General features: G+C 41.3%; 1 protein-coding gene across 5 annotated transcripts in view; it reads left to right on the plus strand.

The window, feature by feature from the left end:
- Positions 1-16,506, plus strand: part of tbc1d1 (TBC1 (tre-2/USP6, BUB2, cdc16) domain family, member 1) — a 103,857-nt gene extending 87,351 nt beyond the window's left edge. For 4 of the 5 annotated variants that reach the window (XM_034189185.1, XM_034189183.1, XM_034189184.1 and 1 more), the window contains 8 exons: positions 2,366-2,527; positions 4,540-4,698; positions 5,863-5,963; positions 8,679-8,822; positions 11,657-11,816; positions 13,521-13,690; positions 15,491-15,667; positions 15,760-16,506. In XM_034189185.1, coding sequence (XP_034045076.1) covers positions 2,366-2,527; positions 4,540-4,698; positions 5,863-5,963; positions 8,679-8,822; positions 11,657-11,816; positions 13,521-13,690; positions 15,491-15,667; positions 15,760-16,035 — 1,349 coding nt within the window. In that variant the 3' untranslated portion in view covers positions 16,036-16,506. Of the gene's footprint in view, positions 1-2,365; positions 2,528-4,539; positions 4,699-5,862; positions 5,964-8,678; positions 8,823-11,656; positions 11,817-13,520; positions 13,691-15,490; positions 15,668-15,759 lie in introns of those variants that run through there. The other variant, XR_004565417.1, reaches the window with a different exon arrangement.
- Positions 16,507-17,388: the final 882 nt, after the last annotated feature.

Raw genomic sequence — 17,388 nt, forward strand, 5'->3', positions numbered from 1 at the left:
CCTTAAAGTGTAACGGGTATGCACATTTCAGCACAAACTCATATTTTGTCCAATGTTGTTATGAGACTTACTTTATTGTGATGTACGTCCATAAGAAAAGGGATCAGTAGGTGTGTGCACAGTGCAACGGAACAAAAAAGTAGTCAAATCCATCCTTTGTTAAAGACTGTAAACTCAACACTGAGGCATTTATCATTGTGCACTGAACATGTAAAGTCTACAGCACTCGTTGAAGATGACATCTGTATTATAACAGGGCATGCAGGTTAGTGTGTCGCGCAGTGTGTGTAGTTAATATCTAAACCACACCCTTTTTTTTGACTAAATTGCACAGGCTGGCCTCATGATTGCAAAGCCATTAATTGCTTAACCCTACCACAAATGCGTCTATAAAAGTTACAGTCTCCACATTCGAAAGGCTCAAACAGGAATTGAACCCATGACCTCCTGCTAAATATTGCATCAGTCAGGAAGCATTGGACGTGTGCATGGTTCAGACAAATTGTGGAAGACGTGAGGTGGTGATCTGCCAGAATCAGAAAGAAAAGTTGTATGTAGCTAGAGCATAACAAGATTTTCATTCATCAGCAATGAAAAATAAGCATTGGAGACCTAAACTGAATTGCACATTTAATTACCGTCTGGGCCACTGAACTGGATTCAATTCATTACCTGCAGCAACAGCCAATATTGTTACATTAATGATGCTGTTGGCTTCTGTAAAAAAAAAAAAAGAGCACACACCTGATTTTTATTTATCGGGATTTGGAGCATTACCACAAATTAACTAAATAATATATGTGTGTGTGTGTGTGTTGGCAGTCCTCAACCTAAGGGTGTGTTGAGTGTTCCTCTGTCCTGACCCAGTTGGCAGCAACAGAAGCACATAACTGCATCACACCCCGGACTACATTAAAAACCTGAATTCAGCACTTCATGGATTACACAGCTAGAAATTATTCCCTACACACACACACACAGAGCAGGGTGTGGATGGAGAGAACAGAGGACAATATTGATGTAATATTCATGTCTGGGCAACGACCTTGTTTTATTCAGCTCAGTCCTACACAAAGAAACAAACTCATAACTGTGTTATACACCAAAACCCGCTGAAGTCTGTGGTGTCTTGCTTGTGGTGTGTGTTTTATGTGTTCTTGTTTTAGTCCTCTCGCTGGGTGTGCTCCACCTTTCTGTTCACTGTTGGACAACTCCCTGTCCTCTGTTGTTTCTCTCTGTTGCCTGGTTAATCAGCCAACTGTGAAAGTCTGTTTGTGTGCCTTTGTCAAAGTGTGTGTATCTTTGTCAGCCCCAGGGTGGGGTGTCCTATAATGTTGTCTGTCATCATGGGTGGAGCGTTCCAGCGACTGTGAGGGAAAGAAATGTGGAGATAGTGAGAAATAGGAAGGAAGCAGTGAGGGAAGAGATGTAGCGTGAGCTGGGCGCCAGCCAGAGCGAGTCCTGATGGACTCAACCTGGACTGCTCCAGACAGCTCAAAATAAAGATGGCATAAGCTACACCCTCCGCTGCTCCATCTATTTTTACTCTGACTTGTGTCAGCCAACAGCACCACCCTAGTTCTCTTTGTTCATTGTCCATATTATGCCTTCCATGTTACGTTTATGAACTGATCTGATTTTTGACTTGACAGGCAGTGAAAACTATTCAGACATTATTCAGGCCATGACTTACTAAGATCCCAGATAACGATTCCATGGACAGTCCAGACTTTTCCACATTGGGCTGGAGACAATTTTGCAAGTGATTTACGAAGAGTAAATATGCAGTTGACAGCAGGAGGTAATGTGACGTAGACAGCAGTATGGAAATGAAGATTTTGTGCGCGTTAATGGCCATAAGTATTCTTAAATTAGCATGCAGGTGTATTTGTGAATACAGTGGTGTTTGTGCACGTTTTTACACACGCTAACCTTTAGTAAGTTAGACCCCAAGTGTTTATCATACCCCTTGCAAGCAAACATATGGAAGGGTAAATTAGGAATCATGCTGTCCATCCATCACAGTCTTGTAAGTGCAAACGCATTCTATACCGATTGGCGGATGTCAATGAAACATCACACAATATGTAAACATGTGCATGAAGAAACATAATTCTGGTCCAACATCTTCAAGAGGACATCAGTGGACCCCAGAAAAAAAAATATAAATCTCCTCAAGCTGTACTTCTCTTGGTGTAACAAGAACATTGATCTTAATTTTGTTGTCTTGCTCTCTGGTCTCTAGTTGAAATTTAAATTTCTCACTGCATTTATACTGGGTGTTGAGCCATTTTCAGACATACAAGCTAGACATTGACTTTATTTAGTTATTCATTTATTCTTTCATTCACTGTATTCTGCGCAGCCTCTGAGAGCAATTTACAGAACAAGCGTTTGAAGCTGGACTATGAGGAAATAACTCCGTGCCTGAAGGAGGTCACCCTGGTCTGGGAGAAGATGCTTGGAACTGCAGGACGGGCATCCATCAAATGTGCTGTGGAGACCATACATGCCGCTGTTGCACACGGTAAATACTGCCTCATGATCAACGCTTCTTGAAGAAGGTTCTATAATCTGAATGTATTTGCAAATATTGCCGAGAGCTTAATGTGTATAAAACTTCAAAGATAAATGTAAACTTTTATCCCTCTCTAAGTCTTTTCTATTCCTGTATACGTATGGAGCACAGAGATGACTTTTCGGCAAATCAGTTTTTATACACACACACACATTATATATATATATATATATATATATATATATATATATATATATATATATATATATATATATATATATATATATATATATATACACTCAACAAAAATATAAACGCAACACTTTTGGTTTTGCTCCCATTTTGTATGAGATGAACTCAAAGATCTAAAACTTTTTCCACATACACAATATCACCATTTCCCTCAAATATTGTTCACAAACCAGTCTAAATCTGTGATAGTGAGCACTTCTCCTTTGCTGAGATAATCCATCCCACCTCACAGGTGTGCCATATCAAGATGCTGATTAGACACCATGATTAGTGCACAGGTGTGCCTTAGACTGCCCACAATAAAAGGCCACTCTGAAAGGTGCAGTTTTATCACACAGCACAATGCCACAGATGTCGCAAGATTTGAGGGAGCGTGCAATTGGCATGCTGACAGCAGGAATGTCAGCCAGAGCTGTTGCTCGTGTATTGAATGTTCATTTCTCTACCATAAGCCGTCTCCAAAGGCGTTTCAGAGAATTTGGCAGTACATCCAACCAGCCTCACAACCGCAGACCACGTGTAACCACACCAGCCCAGGACCTCCACATCCAGCATGTTCATCTCCAAGATCGTCTGAGACCAGCCACTCGGACAGCTGCTGAAACAATCGGTTTGCATAACCAAAGAATTTCTGCACAAACTGTCAGAAACCGTCTCAGGGAAGCTCATCTGCATGCTCGTTGTCCTCATCAGAGTCTCGACCTGGCTCCAGTTCGTCGTCGTAACCGACTTGAGTGGGCAAATGCTCACATTTGCTGGCGTTTGGCACGTTGGAGAGGTGTTCTCTTCACAGATGATGTGAAGGAGATGTGTTGCACACTGCATGAGGCAAATGTTGGTCACACCAGATACTGACTGGTATCCCCCCCCAATAAAACAAAACTGCACCTTTCAGAGTGGCCTTTTATTGTGGACAGTCTAAGGCACACCTGTGCACTAATCATGGTGTCTAATCAGCATCTTGATATGGCACACCTGTGAGGTGGGATGGATTATCTCAGCAAAGGAGAAGTGCTCACTATCACAGATTTAGACTGGTTTGTGAACAATATTTGAGGGAAATGGTGATATTGTGTATGTGGAAAAAGTTTTAGATCTTTGAGTTCATCTCATACAAAATGGGAGCAAAACCAAAAGTGTTGCGTTTATATTTTTGTTGAGTATATATCAGACCCATGTCAGAGTCTTGTATGCAGGACTCTTAATGAAGGAAAATAATTGTAGTCAGAAATCTTTAATGGTTGACAACTGTACTTTTATTAGTTACACACATAAACTTGACCAACAGATTTGTACCCATTGATATATAAAACATGTAAGTGACTCGTATGTTGGGGACGGGGGATCGTGCATGAGCCCCCTTCCCCATGATAGGCCTTTGAAGCGTGCTCACCGCCAAAAACCTCCATCAGTATTGTCCACTTGGGCTCAGCCTGTGGAGTAATAATCACCCATCATCTGTGTGAGGTTGAGGTTTGGAGCTGTGAAATCCTGGCTGCAGAACCTAACAGAACGTTGTTTCCTGACACCAGGGTGAACCTTTGCCTCTGCAGCAGCCTCAGCCTTCTAAGATTCACTACATTTTAAAGCCCTGACATCAGCCCTGCTTATAGTTTGGAGGCATTTCTTCTTGAGAATGGAATGTTAAAAATGGTTTGTTGGAAAATGTGTGCACTTACACAGATGTTATTAAAATAGATATGTTTGCCCCGTGCTCACACTGCCACCTCTGACCCTGCTTGATCTCCATCACCTCCGTCTCCTTGCAGGTGTCCCAAGGCAGCTCCGAGGCGAAATATGGAAGTTTCTTTCTGAACAGTATCTACTCAGGCAGACCGTCCCTTCCAGACCACCAGCCACTGACACTCCGTACAAAGAGCTGCTGAAGCAGCTCACCTCGCAGCAGCATGCCATCCTCATCGATCTGGGTAAGACAAATACTCATATTCACCAAACAAACACTTTTCAACATGATGTTAACAAAAGTAGAAAGAAGTGAAACTTCACCTAAGCATGTCCACAGACGTGTGTTGTATTCAGTACATTTCACTAATATACATCAATATTGACCTCTGTTCTCTCCATCCACACCCTTTTTTTTTTTTTTTTTTTTTTTACAAGTTTGTGCTTGCAGCACCTACAATAAACACGCACAGAATACCACCACCTTACCCACATCAACCCACATACATACACGTCTAACCGCACATCCACCTGTGCAGCACTTGAACCTCGCTTGTTTTGTTGATTTTATATCACTTATTCATTTGTTAACCAATAGGGTGGGGCTGGCAGCTCAACATGCAGTGATGGCTAAGTGCTAACAGAAGAGCGGGAATAACTTGATCTGAAGGTGTTAATAAACACTAGAGAGAAAACCACGTGATTTTTTTTTTTTTTTTTTTTTTTTTTTGCCGATGGACCTAATTATGGTTGAGATGTCAGACATTCATCACCCAGCTTTACAGTTTTAATCACTCTGTGTTCTTCTGCATCCCCACACTTAATGAACAGCACACTACACACACGTTCCTCAAGGCAGGGGAGGGATGTGTGGAAATATGTTCACACACATAAAAGCCTTGCAGCACATTCCTTACATTATTCTCACCGTCGTCATTGTCTTCTCTAATGCCTCACCAGCACACTGTAAATAACAAAGTACATGCAGTAGTGACAGAGCACACACACCTGCCACTTACAAACAAGGCACAGGAAAGGATTTTTTCCTGTCAACTGTGTATTAACGTGGCAATAAACCATTCTGTTCTGCTGTTATGTTTTAAATCTACGTGTTCCATGCATTGTTGTACATTCAGCTTCTGAACCACTTATGAAAAGACGTCTTTTTGTATAAGAACATTCACGGGTGTCTTTGCCGTCTTGTGCATGCTCGTAGAGTAATGATGAGTTTCGCATTGCTAATGCTTTCTATAAACACGCAGCTAGAGCTCCTTATGGATCATTCAAACTCATGCAAAAACTTAATCTGGTAGAACTGCATTATTGTGTTTTAGTCATCTGAAAAAACTTATACTTTTACGTGCTATACAAAAACGTAATACAGATAATTCTCTCTCCCTCTTTACTAGGTCGTACTTTTCCCAATCATCCATATTTCCAGGTACAACTTGGAGCCGGACAGTTATCGCTCTATAATTTGCTGAAGGCCTACTCACTGCTAGACCCTGAGGTATTGTTCATTTCTGTCTCTCTTTTTATCCCCCTCCCCACTTGCTTTTTATGTCTGTGTCTGAAAATGGTTCATATTTAGGGAATAACCCTGTTGTGTCTGATGATTTGCGGACGCTAATGCTGGATTTTACAGTTCCAAATAGAGTTTTACCAGCGACGTGTTAGCAGACCTGGTAAAACTCTATTTGTGAATGTTAGCGGAGCTGGTAAAACGCGACACGTTAACGGAGCTGGTAAAACTCTATTTGCGACCGTAAAATCCAGCATTAACATCCACAAATCATCAGACACAACAGGGTTATTCCTATTCTAATCCAATACCATCGTTTGCACCGTTTATTTTTCTGTAAGTAATTCAGTCGGTGAAGCTTACCGTAGAAACAGTGTCTTCATGCCAAACTGGAAATTTTGTGAGCAGACTCACAGATTTCTCCATCTCGTCAGCTGCATTGAGTAATTCTGTATCAGAATCCACATCAGTACTTTCGTATGATGGATTAAATTCATCCATTTCGGCATCGTCGTCTCTGCATGAGTTTCTCTCGCTCTCATCTGACAGCGCCATTATTGACATCTGCGTAGCAACACAGAGTGCGGAATAATACATCAAATGTGAAACGAAACGGTCAAATATTTTGCCGCCGTCACAAAATGTGGTCTGAAATCTCACACGATTAACCGATCAGTTTTGCGGAACACATATAATTGGATTGGAATTAGATTTTTCAATCCCATTTTCACTTTCCACATAGTGCTTCATCATCATTTCTGTTCTGCTTAATGTGTTATCATTGATCAACCATAATATGTTAAATCTTACTTCCATTTAATGGGCAGTAATATTGTAGTAAATATTATTTTTTCCATATTTTTTCAAATTGAAGTTTTATTAAATCTATTGAGCAAATTTAATTGTGGACAAGAAGCCTTAAAATCATTTCTCATTCTTTATTAATCTTAACAAAGAGCTTGAAGCACTTTTGGTCATCTGTTCACCTTAAAAAGTCACACACACTATGGTTGATGCAAAAAAAAAAAACCTTTATTAAAACATTTTTTGAGCAGATGACATAACATCCCTGTCACACCTTGACAATTTAGCCAGCATATGCCAACCGTATTAAAGACACTGGCATCCACTGGCATACATCTAATAAGTTATGGGCATGTTGAGGCACGCTGATATACGTAGTACATGGGGTACCTTGAAAAATTTTGGGCATGCACAGTATTTTCAACGTATGCCAGCATATGTCTCATACGTCCCGCATATGCAGCCCATAACTTGTACGTAAGTTAGGCGATTGTTGACACGTTTCTTGTAACTTACACATAAGTTGAAATACATCCATTGATGTTGTCCATTGATTGGCTCAAAGCAAACAGACGGTTTTAAATGTTAAAACCATTCACACACGTAAAGTATGTTTATAACAGATTTAACTTCTTGTTATAACCCTTCAGACAAGCTGCGCTCTGATGCGATCCACTGACGTCACCACTCGCTCTGTTCACTTCTTGTTTACTCCACTTGACGAACTGCACGTCATGTTGGAGATTAGATCGCGCCACATAGCACGACATTTGTGCATGAAAGATTTTTTTTGAACATTTCAAAATTCTCTGTGCACAATAGCACGCACCAGCGCCCCTCTGGCATCCTGTCTGCACCAGTTAAAGACGAGTTTACTCTCCTGCCCTACACCGGTCATGCTGTTGCATGAATCAAAAACATACTTGTGTTGTGACAGCCGAGTGTATGGCATCATTGTACTGAGGGGGTGATGTCATTTGGCACTGGTGTGACATTTTAACTCGACACCAAGGTGACCTAGTTTCATGATCAACAACTTCACCTTGATTAGTATTTGCACCCCCCCCCCCTTTTTTTTTTTTTACACCATAACTGTCAGAATGAACATTAGTATATCCTCACAGTATACTGGTGAAAATAATAATAACGATCATAGGATAATCATCAGACAGCTGCGAGTATTCTGCCCGTATCGTTGCTCTGCACAATTGTAAGTCCCTTTGGCTGCTCCCTTGTTTTCACTCAAGGTCTCCACAGCTGATCCACAGTGGATCTGCATGTTGATTTGGCACAAGTTTTACACCGAATGTCCTTCCTGACGCAACTCTACATTAGATGGAGAAATGGGCAGGGGCGGGGTTTGAACTGGGAACCTTCTGCACTGAAACCAACTGTACTAACCACTGCTCAGTGCAAAATGCAGGCCTTGATTTAAAATAAATTGCACCACCTGGTAATATGAATAATATGGGATTTTCTTTGAACATTCTGAATATTCATGAGGTTACTGATGGTATTTGTAGCATTGAACAAGAGTAAATGTTCAACCAAAAGATGACACGTTTCTGTAGAAGGATTAACATGCCATTTGGCTGTGCTGGTAACTTTAGTGTGATATGGTTGTAAAGACAGAGTTGATCGATTTTGATTTAATAACTCCAAAAAAGTTTGCTTCCAATCTGGTATTGTGTGATTTACTTTTCTGATTCCAGTTGTGTTTGGACCTCACACCAGATCTCCTCAGCAGACTCAAAGTATATTAACCTGTGCAATATATTTAGTGCTTGGGGATTTGTTTATTTATTTATTTTACTATTTTTCTTTGTTAAGGTGTATGTTAAGGTCAAGTGTTTGTTTTTTTTATTATCATTATTATTATTATTATTATTTTATTTATAGGTGGGTTACTGCCAGGGTCTGTCCTTCATTGCGGGAGTGCTGCTGCTGCACATGGATGAAGAGGAGGCCTTCAACATGCTCAAATTTCTCATGTTTGATGTCGGTCTGCGCAAACAGTACAGACCTGACATGATCGTACTGCAGGTAACAGGCCAAGATTACACCTGGCTTTAAAATGTCTCTTATCAAGATGATATCTAGGTATGATTTTTAACTTGATTGGATTCACCATATTTTCCATAGTATAAGTCACAAATTTTTAACAATGCCTCTTGAAGAAGAAAAACCCATGTAGAGGTCATGCTGGAATGTAAATCGCACCTTTTTTGTATTATCAGCTCTTTAATTTTGGATTTTGTGCATTGTTGGAGTGTGCTTTTTATTTTTGGAACTTCTTTTATTAGTTTATTTTGTTTAGTGCTTTGATTCCAAGGAAAATCATATATAAATAATCATAGTTATTCTTATTAACCACAAATGTGGGATATCTCTGTATATAAGTCGCACCAGAGTATAAGTTACGGGCCCCCCAAACTAGTAAAAAAAAAAGTGACCTATACGAGGTCTGTTAGAAAAGTATCCGACCTTTTAATTTTTTTCAAAAACCCGATGGATTTGAATCACGTCTGCTTGCATGAGCCAACCTTGAACCTTCGTGCGCATGCGTGAATTTGTTCACGCCTGTCGATTGCATCATTTGCTTGTAAGCAGCCTTTGTGTGAGGATGGGTGGAGTCTCTCGTCGTTTTTTTCTTTGCAAGGAAATGGGGGAACGACTGGAGCAGCGCGACTGCATCAAATTTTGCCAGAAACTGGCCGACAGCCTGGTGGAAACCATTCGGATTATTCAGACGACTTTCGGTGATGATGCTATCGGCATCACACAGATTAAGGAGTGATACAACCGGTTTAAAGACGTCTGCACAACGGTGGAGGGCACGCCACACTCTGGGCGGCCATCAACATGCTGAAATGACCAGATCATTCCAAAGTGAACGCTGTGGTGATGTGGGACCATCGTGTGACTATCCGAGAAATTGCGGAAGAGGTGGACATCAGCACTTTTTCTGCACATTCCACTGTGACAGAAGATTTTGCCATGAAAAGAGTTGCAGTGAAATTCATGCCAATGGCTTGGGCACGAAGCTGATGGCGGAACAAAAGCGCCTTCGTGTTGAAGTCTCACAGGACACGTTTTGACATGCTCAGCTCTTCCACCATTCGGAAGATTCAGATGGCTTTTCAGTCGTGTGACTATCCGAGAACACGGTGGCGCTTTTGTTCCGCCATCAGCTTCGTGCCGATGAATTTCGCTGCAACTCTTTTCATGGCAAAATCTTCTGTCACTGTGGAATGTGCCGAAAAAGTGCTGATGTCCACCTCTTCCGCAGTTTCTCGGATAGTCACACGACGGTCCCACATCACCACAGCGTTCACTTTGGAATGATCTGGTCATTTCAGCATGTTGATGGCCGCCCAGAGCGCGGCGCGCTCTCCACCGTTGTGCGGCTGTCTTTAAACCGGTTGTACCGCTCCTTAATCTGTGTGATGCCCAGAGGATCATCACCGAAAGCCGCCTGAATAATCTGAATGGTTTCCACCTGGCTGTCGCCCAGTTTCTGGCAAAATTTGATGCAGTCGCGCTGCTCCAGTCGTTCCATTTCCTTGCAAAGAAAAAACGACGAGAGACTCCACCCATCCTCACACAAAGGCTGCTTACAAGCAAATGACGCAATCGACAGGCGTGAAAAAACTCACGCATGCGCACGAAGGTTCAAGGTTTGCTCATGCAAGCACACGTGATTCAAATCTATCAGGTTTTTGAAAAAAATAAAAAGGTCGGATACTTTTCTAACAGACCTCGTACTCCGGAAAATAGAGTACACCTGGTTTATAATGTCTCTCCAGTGGACACAATGAAATTCAGTTAAGACGAAACCAATCTGTCCAGTTCCACACTTGAGTGCACCTTCTCTAGTTTGTGTGGGGCCAAAAAGAGGCAAGAAATCATTCATGATTTGCTACGATAACCATCTTCAATAGCTGGAATACTGAAGATGAAAGGTGAGTAAAATGCTGATTTTGATGCAGCTGCTTTGTTGTCTTTCTATACAGTATTAATGCAGCCATGTTATAGACTAGTGATCAATGGGATTTTGATTTAATATTGTTCTTATATAACTTTGGCTTTATCTTTTGCATGCACATTGAAGCTTCAGACCAAACTGAAACCAAAATTCAAGCTGCAAATTTATTCAGGTGGTGGCATTTGCAGCACAATTCTGTGCTACCTGAATGGATGGGTGGAGCCGGGTGGAGCCACACCCTCTTCCCATAGAACACAGTGTTTTATAGGACTTTAATTAACAGTTGTTACCTTGGGCAAGTGATGGAGTGAATGTAATCTTTAGCGTATCACTCCAGTTTGTCAGTGTTGACATTACTGTGGTTTCCTAGCAGTTATGTTGTTAGGTAATAAAATGGTTAACGCATGCACATTCTTGTTAGTGAGAAGTTGTTCATCACTCTGACAAATTGCCATCAGTTGAGTTGAAGCAACTGTCAAAATCTTTTTTTAAATTTTTTTTGGGGGGTGGGGGGGCTTGGTGTTTGTATCCATCTTTCTTTGAATTTACTTCGACATTTGGCACACGCTAAACTAGTAGCCACATTAGGAAAACGCAGCCAGGAGTTGACGGCCCAAACTCTCCAGCTGTGAGAGTTCGGGCCATCATCTCGCAGCTTTTTGCTAACAAAACGATCATTACTCTTTGAGTTTCATATAAATGCTGTTTATGTTAATTTAATATTTATTTTTGCAAGTTGATGATTTTGACCAGAGCCACTTTGTGGGTATTTAACATTCTGTGATTCAAATATTTATAGAGTTGTTTTGTTGTCAGTCATTAAAATATATATATAAATAAATAAATAATATTATCAAAGCATGTTCTGTACATACTGTGCTGCTAATTTCAGATTCAAATGTACGAGTTATCACGTTTGCTCCATGACTACCACAGAGATTTGTACAGTCACCTCGAACAGCATGAGATCGGGCCGAGTTTGTACGCCACCCCCTGGTTCCTCACCGCTTTTGCCTCTCACTTCCCCCTCGGATTTGTGGCCAGAGTCTTCGGTAAGCATTGAAGACTTCCTTTTTATCTGCTCTTACGGGAAACTTTTACATGCTCACCAAGACTCCTTGGACACTAAGACGAGAGTTGTTTCAGCATAAATTCGTCCAGACAGACGGAAGAGCAGGATGAAGGCACTCTATGGATTACTACGTATTCTAGCGGACATCTGAGTATTAGTATTTGGGGCGGGCATCCTTTCATTGTTGCTTTCTCTGGAGTAAGCTTTTTTTTTCAACTATGTAAACAGTACTGTCACAGTCAGCAATTTTCTTTCTTTAAACGCACATCTTTATCTCCTTCATTCCTTCCATATAGTCTAGGACCTAGCTTAGACATGTATGCACATCATTCTGGAGAGGATCACTCAACTGTTCTAGACTAATATGACCCCAGTGGAAAAACTTGGGATATGTGTTAAAATCTCTATCTGGGACAAACAGCCTGAAAATGAAAATTTTTTATCCCGAGTGTTACTTAAAATACAGCTGTATTTTCTAAACTGCAGCAGCTACAGATACTCAATATCTCAATATATACTCAATATATTTCCAAGATACTCAATATGTTCAGAATGACGAGTACATGTTTAGAAGGGTCACAGAAGAGTGTAAAATTTCCAATTTTAATATTTTAAGAGAAAACCGCTGGAAAACATTTGGTCAAATGTCACAGTCCAGAATCACCACATATTTAGTAACTTAAACTTTCTGGGCTTAAATTATGTGCATACATGTTGGTAAATTTCCCTGAAGATCTCTAGATACTGCTGTCTGCTAAAGAAACAAGTTTTATTTTGTATTTTTCACTTGAAATCAATGTTCCATTGATAACAGTATGACTGAAAATGAAGTTTCATTGTATTTCGATGTACGGTAAAAAGTTGATCCACTTATTTTACCTGGCCATTTTCTCTTAAAATATCAAAATTTTGCACTCTTCTATAATGCTTCTAAACATGTACTGGTCTTCTGAACATATTGAGGACCTTGGGAAATCTGTAGCTGCTGCAGTTTAGAAAATACAGCTATATTTGAAGCAACACTCGGGACTCATTTTCAGGCAGTTTGTCCCTGATAGAGATTTTGACACACATCCCAAGTTGTTTATTGGGGTCATATTAGTCTAGAACAGTTGAGTTATCCTCTCCTAAATGATGTGCATCTTTCACCTCAGTCCTCTACTAATACTGTTCTCCCCCCCCTGCCTAAATTTGAACTGTGTACTCAGTTACTGAACCGGAACCAGACTCACTGGCTCCTCGCGCTCCTCAGAGCATAACGCTCTGCGTGTGTCAGGGTGCGTTTGCACAACGTGAGGGCCATCATCAGTGCAGTGATATCATACATGAGGCTCTGCACCTCCACACCCATTCCTTAATCTTTTGTCTGATCTCATGCAATCCTGCCCAACCGTAACCACACCCTGATGCACGCCTAGAACACACAAACACACACACACCCACTCTGACTCCGTATTTACCCTGGCCTATACTCATCTTTGAATAACCTTTTTATTGACGTCAAAGTATGTTTTTGCGATTGAATTCTTTTAAGACTTGGATAAACACCATAAACCATTTATCTGTCATTATTATCTTTGTGATGTAATGGAAAAAGAAAAAAAAATGAGGAGGGGAAAAAAGTGTTGGGTGTGTTTTGTTGTTGTTTTTGTCATTGATTCCCGTTTGTATTCTGCTCTGTCAGACATGCTGTTTCTGCAGGGGTCAGAGGTCATCTTCAAGGTGGCCTTGAGCCTGCTGGGGAGCCATAAGCCTCTGATCCTGCAACACGAGAGTCTGGAGTCTATTGTGGATTTCATCAAGACCACCCTGCCCAACCTGGGTCTGGTGCAGATGGAGAAAACCATTAATCAGGTTGGAGAAACACACACAGTTAACCTGTGTGGCTTAGGCATGTGTTGAAACGAAACACCTGAATTGATTAAGATTTATTATTATTATTATTTTATTTGCACTGTCAGATGTTTGGACGGGCTTTCTCATTCAGCTGAATGGGAAGTGTGTTAAAACTCTTGACTTTTACTAAGGTTCTTGGAATGGGTTGAATGAATGCGTAGATATAAATCTAGTCAGGTGAGCTCCTTTACCGAGTCTGATCTTGTTTTGTATGTGTGTCCAAATGTGTTGTTTTGTGTAACATTGGAGCTGTCAATCTTCTCGCAGTTCACCGGTTATTCACTCAGCACACGAGTCTTTTCATCATGAGTCAGTCTCATGTATGCAACTAATGTCACGTTTTGTACATCGGCCTGATATTTGTGTGGGGGAGGAGGTGTTAAGGATTCTGAGTGTAGATTTGTTATCAGGGGAGTTTTTTTTTTGTTGTTTTTCAAAGTATGCATGTACCTTTTGATCAGACTTTTGAGTTAAGCACTGGCTTTTCTGGTTGTCAGCACCCCCCATCCACGTGAGACTATCTGTTCACAGTGAAGAGATATGGCCTACATACAAAAATCAACGTTTGTTTATAAATTACATCGTCCAAGGGGTCAATGAATTTCCGAGGTTTAAAAAAAAAAATATATATAACACTCTTCCAATAGTCCATGAACCCAAAGCCATTTTTGACCTAATCGGTACCACCTACGACGATGAAATTACACTTTCAGTTCAGCATCGGTATACCACGAAAACGTATGGTAGCCATCCCATAGTGGCTGCTTGAGCCAGGTCAGGGTGAATGGAGATTACACAGGGGTCAGAATTTTAAAAATGCTCCAATTTTTTTAAAAGTATACCACATTATTTGTGTGATCATAAATATTCCAAAAAGGTATGGTTTGGACTATCTCTGACTGACTGTTATGAAGTAAAAACAGAAAACAAAATGGTGACAAAGGTCGATTTCAATTTGTACAGGTGTCAAAAACTAATCTTTAGATTAGATAGTACTTTATTGATCCCTTGGGAAACTTGGTCTACTTTCGGTAAAAGTGGAGCAAATTATTGGTTTTGGATGCCATTTTACTATGATCGCCCACGATCCAAAAAAAGTGCAAAAACGGGATGAAATGCCTTCATCTGACTTGCCTCCTAACATGCTGGTTTATAAAGTGCAGACCTGGCAACCTGCCTGAAAGCTAAAGTAAGAAACCTGCACCCTCGAACAGAACCACAAGAAGTGCTGCTTCGGCTTCAAATTCGTAACCCAGATGGAGTGCGATCAAACACAATTCAAGGCGGACTCACTAGGAACACCCCATTTAAAGACATTCAAACGTGATTGAAGCTGTTAAGACTACGAGCACACAGAGGTTACCACACACGAGTGACGATTTTGCGAGTTGGGATGAGTTTGAAAATTTGTCCCCGATTTCAAACCTGGTGCTAATGATGGCCATAACTACTACATATGCCAAGCTTGTTCAAGATTGACAAAGATGGATCAAGAAGTAACTATGATGCTTTAAAATGCATCCAGATTTTCTATTCTGGATGATGAAATGGGATGGAACGGGTGGAATAACCCCATTTGGATTTTTAAATGCTGACCGTTACTGTATGTAATTCTAAAATTGAACCCTGCCTGGACATAGCTGCCACCCTGGGATGACCACCATACATTGGCTGGATTGTAAGTGTTGTTCAAGTGCCCTTAAGTGAAACCGAAAACTTGCCGGTCCATCGACTATAAATGTTGTTTGTGTGCATCAGGTTTCTGCTATGGATGTATCTAAGCAGCTCCAGGCCTATGAAGTGGAGTACCACGTCTTGCAGGACGAGCTTCTGGACACGTCCCCAACCCTCAACCAACACCAACGAGCTGCACAGCTGGAGAGAAGCAATCAGAGCCTCCGACAGCAAAACCTCGACCTGCTTGAAGAGCTGCAGGTACGTGCACGTTCTCACAAATGCATAGCTCGTGTTTGGAGTCTCTCATCCGTCTCGATCGTCACGCTTCCTGTACTGCTGACCCCACCCAGGTGTCCCAAGCTCGCGTGTGCAGCCTGGAGAGGCGAGTGGAGGTCTTGGTCCAGTCAGAGAGCCATCTGAAGGAGCAGGTGTCTGTGCTGGAGGAGGAGAAGAGCCAGCTGCTGAGCACCGTCACACACCTCCACAGTCTTCTCAGCAGCCACGGCATACACACCTCCCCCGATGGACACCTGCTCACACACACCTCTCCCCCAGAGAAACCCCCAGGTGAGGGTAGGAGGGGGGCGTCCCAGTCACACCCTTTAGCTCTGCCACAGGGTTTGTAACTGCAGCCACCAACCCGCTGGATGGTGAGGTTGACCGGAAGAGAAGCAGGTTGTCAACAAAGTCCATTGTTAAGGGACGATGGTGACGCCTCACCTCCACATTTAATACGTTCCCCAACCCATTGAGCTCCAGAATGCTTTTATTGTGGAGGAGGTAGGACTTCAAACTAATGGTCTTCATGGACCACGCTGAAAACAATTACCCCAACCAAATTTGCACAAATTATTTTTCAAAAAAACTGACCCAACAGAGATTGAGGACAAAACCGATCCCAAATCATCACAGCTTGGGCTCGATCCAGACCTTCTGCATTACCATGAACTGAGCAAGACACATGAAGACTAAAGAGGAAGAGAGGATCAACAAACTGCGAGAGAGAGAAAAAACAGGATAGCACCTATTCTGTTTGACCAACAGTCCCCAAAGACAGCACTGTCCCTGCTCCACTACTGTAAGAATAAGAATAAAAAAAGATACAGTTCAGTTACATTTGCACTTGTACTTGTATGTTTGATTTCTGAGTTTCTGAAATAAATGTGTTTTATGCCTTTGTATAGCTTCAGCAAAGCTAAAACACAGTGCATCTGGAAAGTAGTCACAGTGGTGCGCTTTTTCGACATTTTATGTTCCACTCTTACTCCAAAATTGTTGAAATTTTTTCCCTCAAAAATCTACTCACAATACCCCATAATGACAGTGTTTTGGATTAAGAAATCACATGTACATAAGAGCTCAGTCTTTGCCATGAAGCTCAAAATTGAGCTAAGGTGCATCCTGTTTCCACTGATCATCCTTGAGATGTTTCTACAGCTTAATTGGAGTACACTTGAGGTAAAGTCAGTTGATTGGACTTGATGTGGAAAGGGACACACCTGTCTACATTTAAGGTCCCACAGTTGACAGTGCATGTCAGAGCACAAACCAAGGATGAAGTCAAAGGAATTGTCTGTAGACCTCTGAGACAGGACTATCTTGAGGCACAAATATGGGGAAGGGTACAGAAACGTTCAACCAGGACTCTTCCTAGAGCTGGCCACCCGTCTAAACTGGGCGATTGGGGGAGAAGGGCCTTAATCAGGGAGGTGAACAAGAACCCCAAAATAGGTGTGCCAAGCTTGTGGCATCATATTCAAGAAGATTTGAGGCTGTAATTGCTGCCAACAAAGTATTGAGCAAAGGGTGTGAATACTTACGTACACGTGATTTCTTAGTTTTTTTTTTTTTTTTTTAATACATTTGCAAAAAATTCCCAAAAACTTTTTCATATTATTATTGGGTGTTGTAAGCAGAATTTTGTGGAAACAAATACGTAAATCTACTCCATTTTGGAATAAGGCTGTAGCATAACAAAA

Source organism: Thalassophryne amazonica, chromosome 15 (genome assembly GCF_902500255.1).
Source record: "Thalassophryne amazonica chromosome 15, fThaAma1.1, whole genome shotgun sequence".
Taxonomy (NCBI): domain Eukaryota; kingdom Metazoa; phylum Chordata; class Actinopteri; order Batrachoidiformes; family Batrachoididae; genus Thalassophryne; species Thalassophryne amazonica.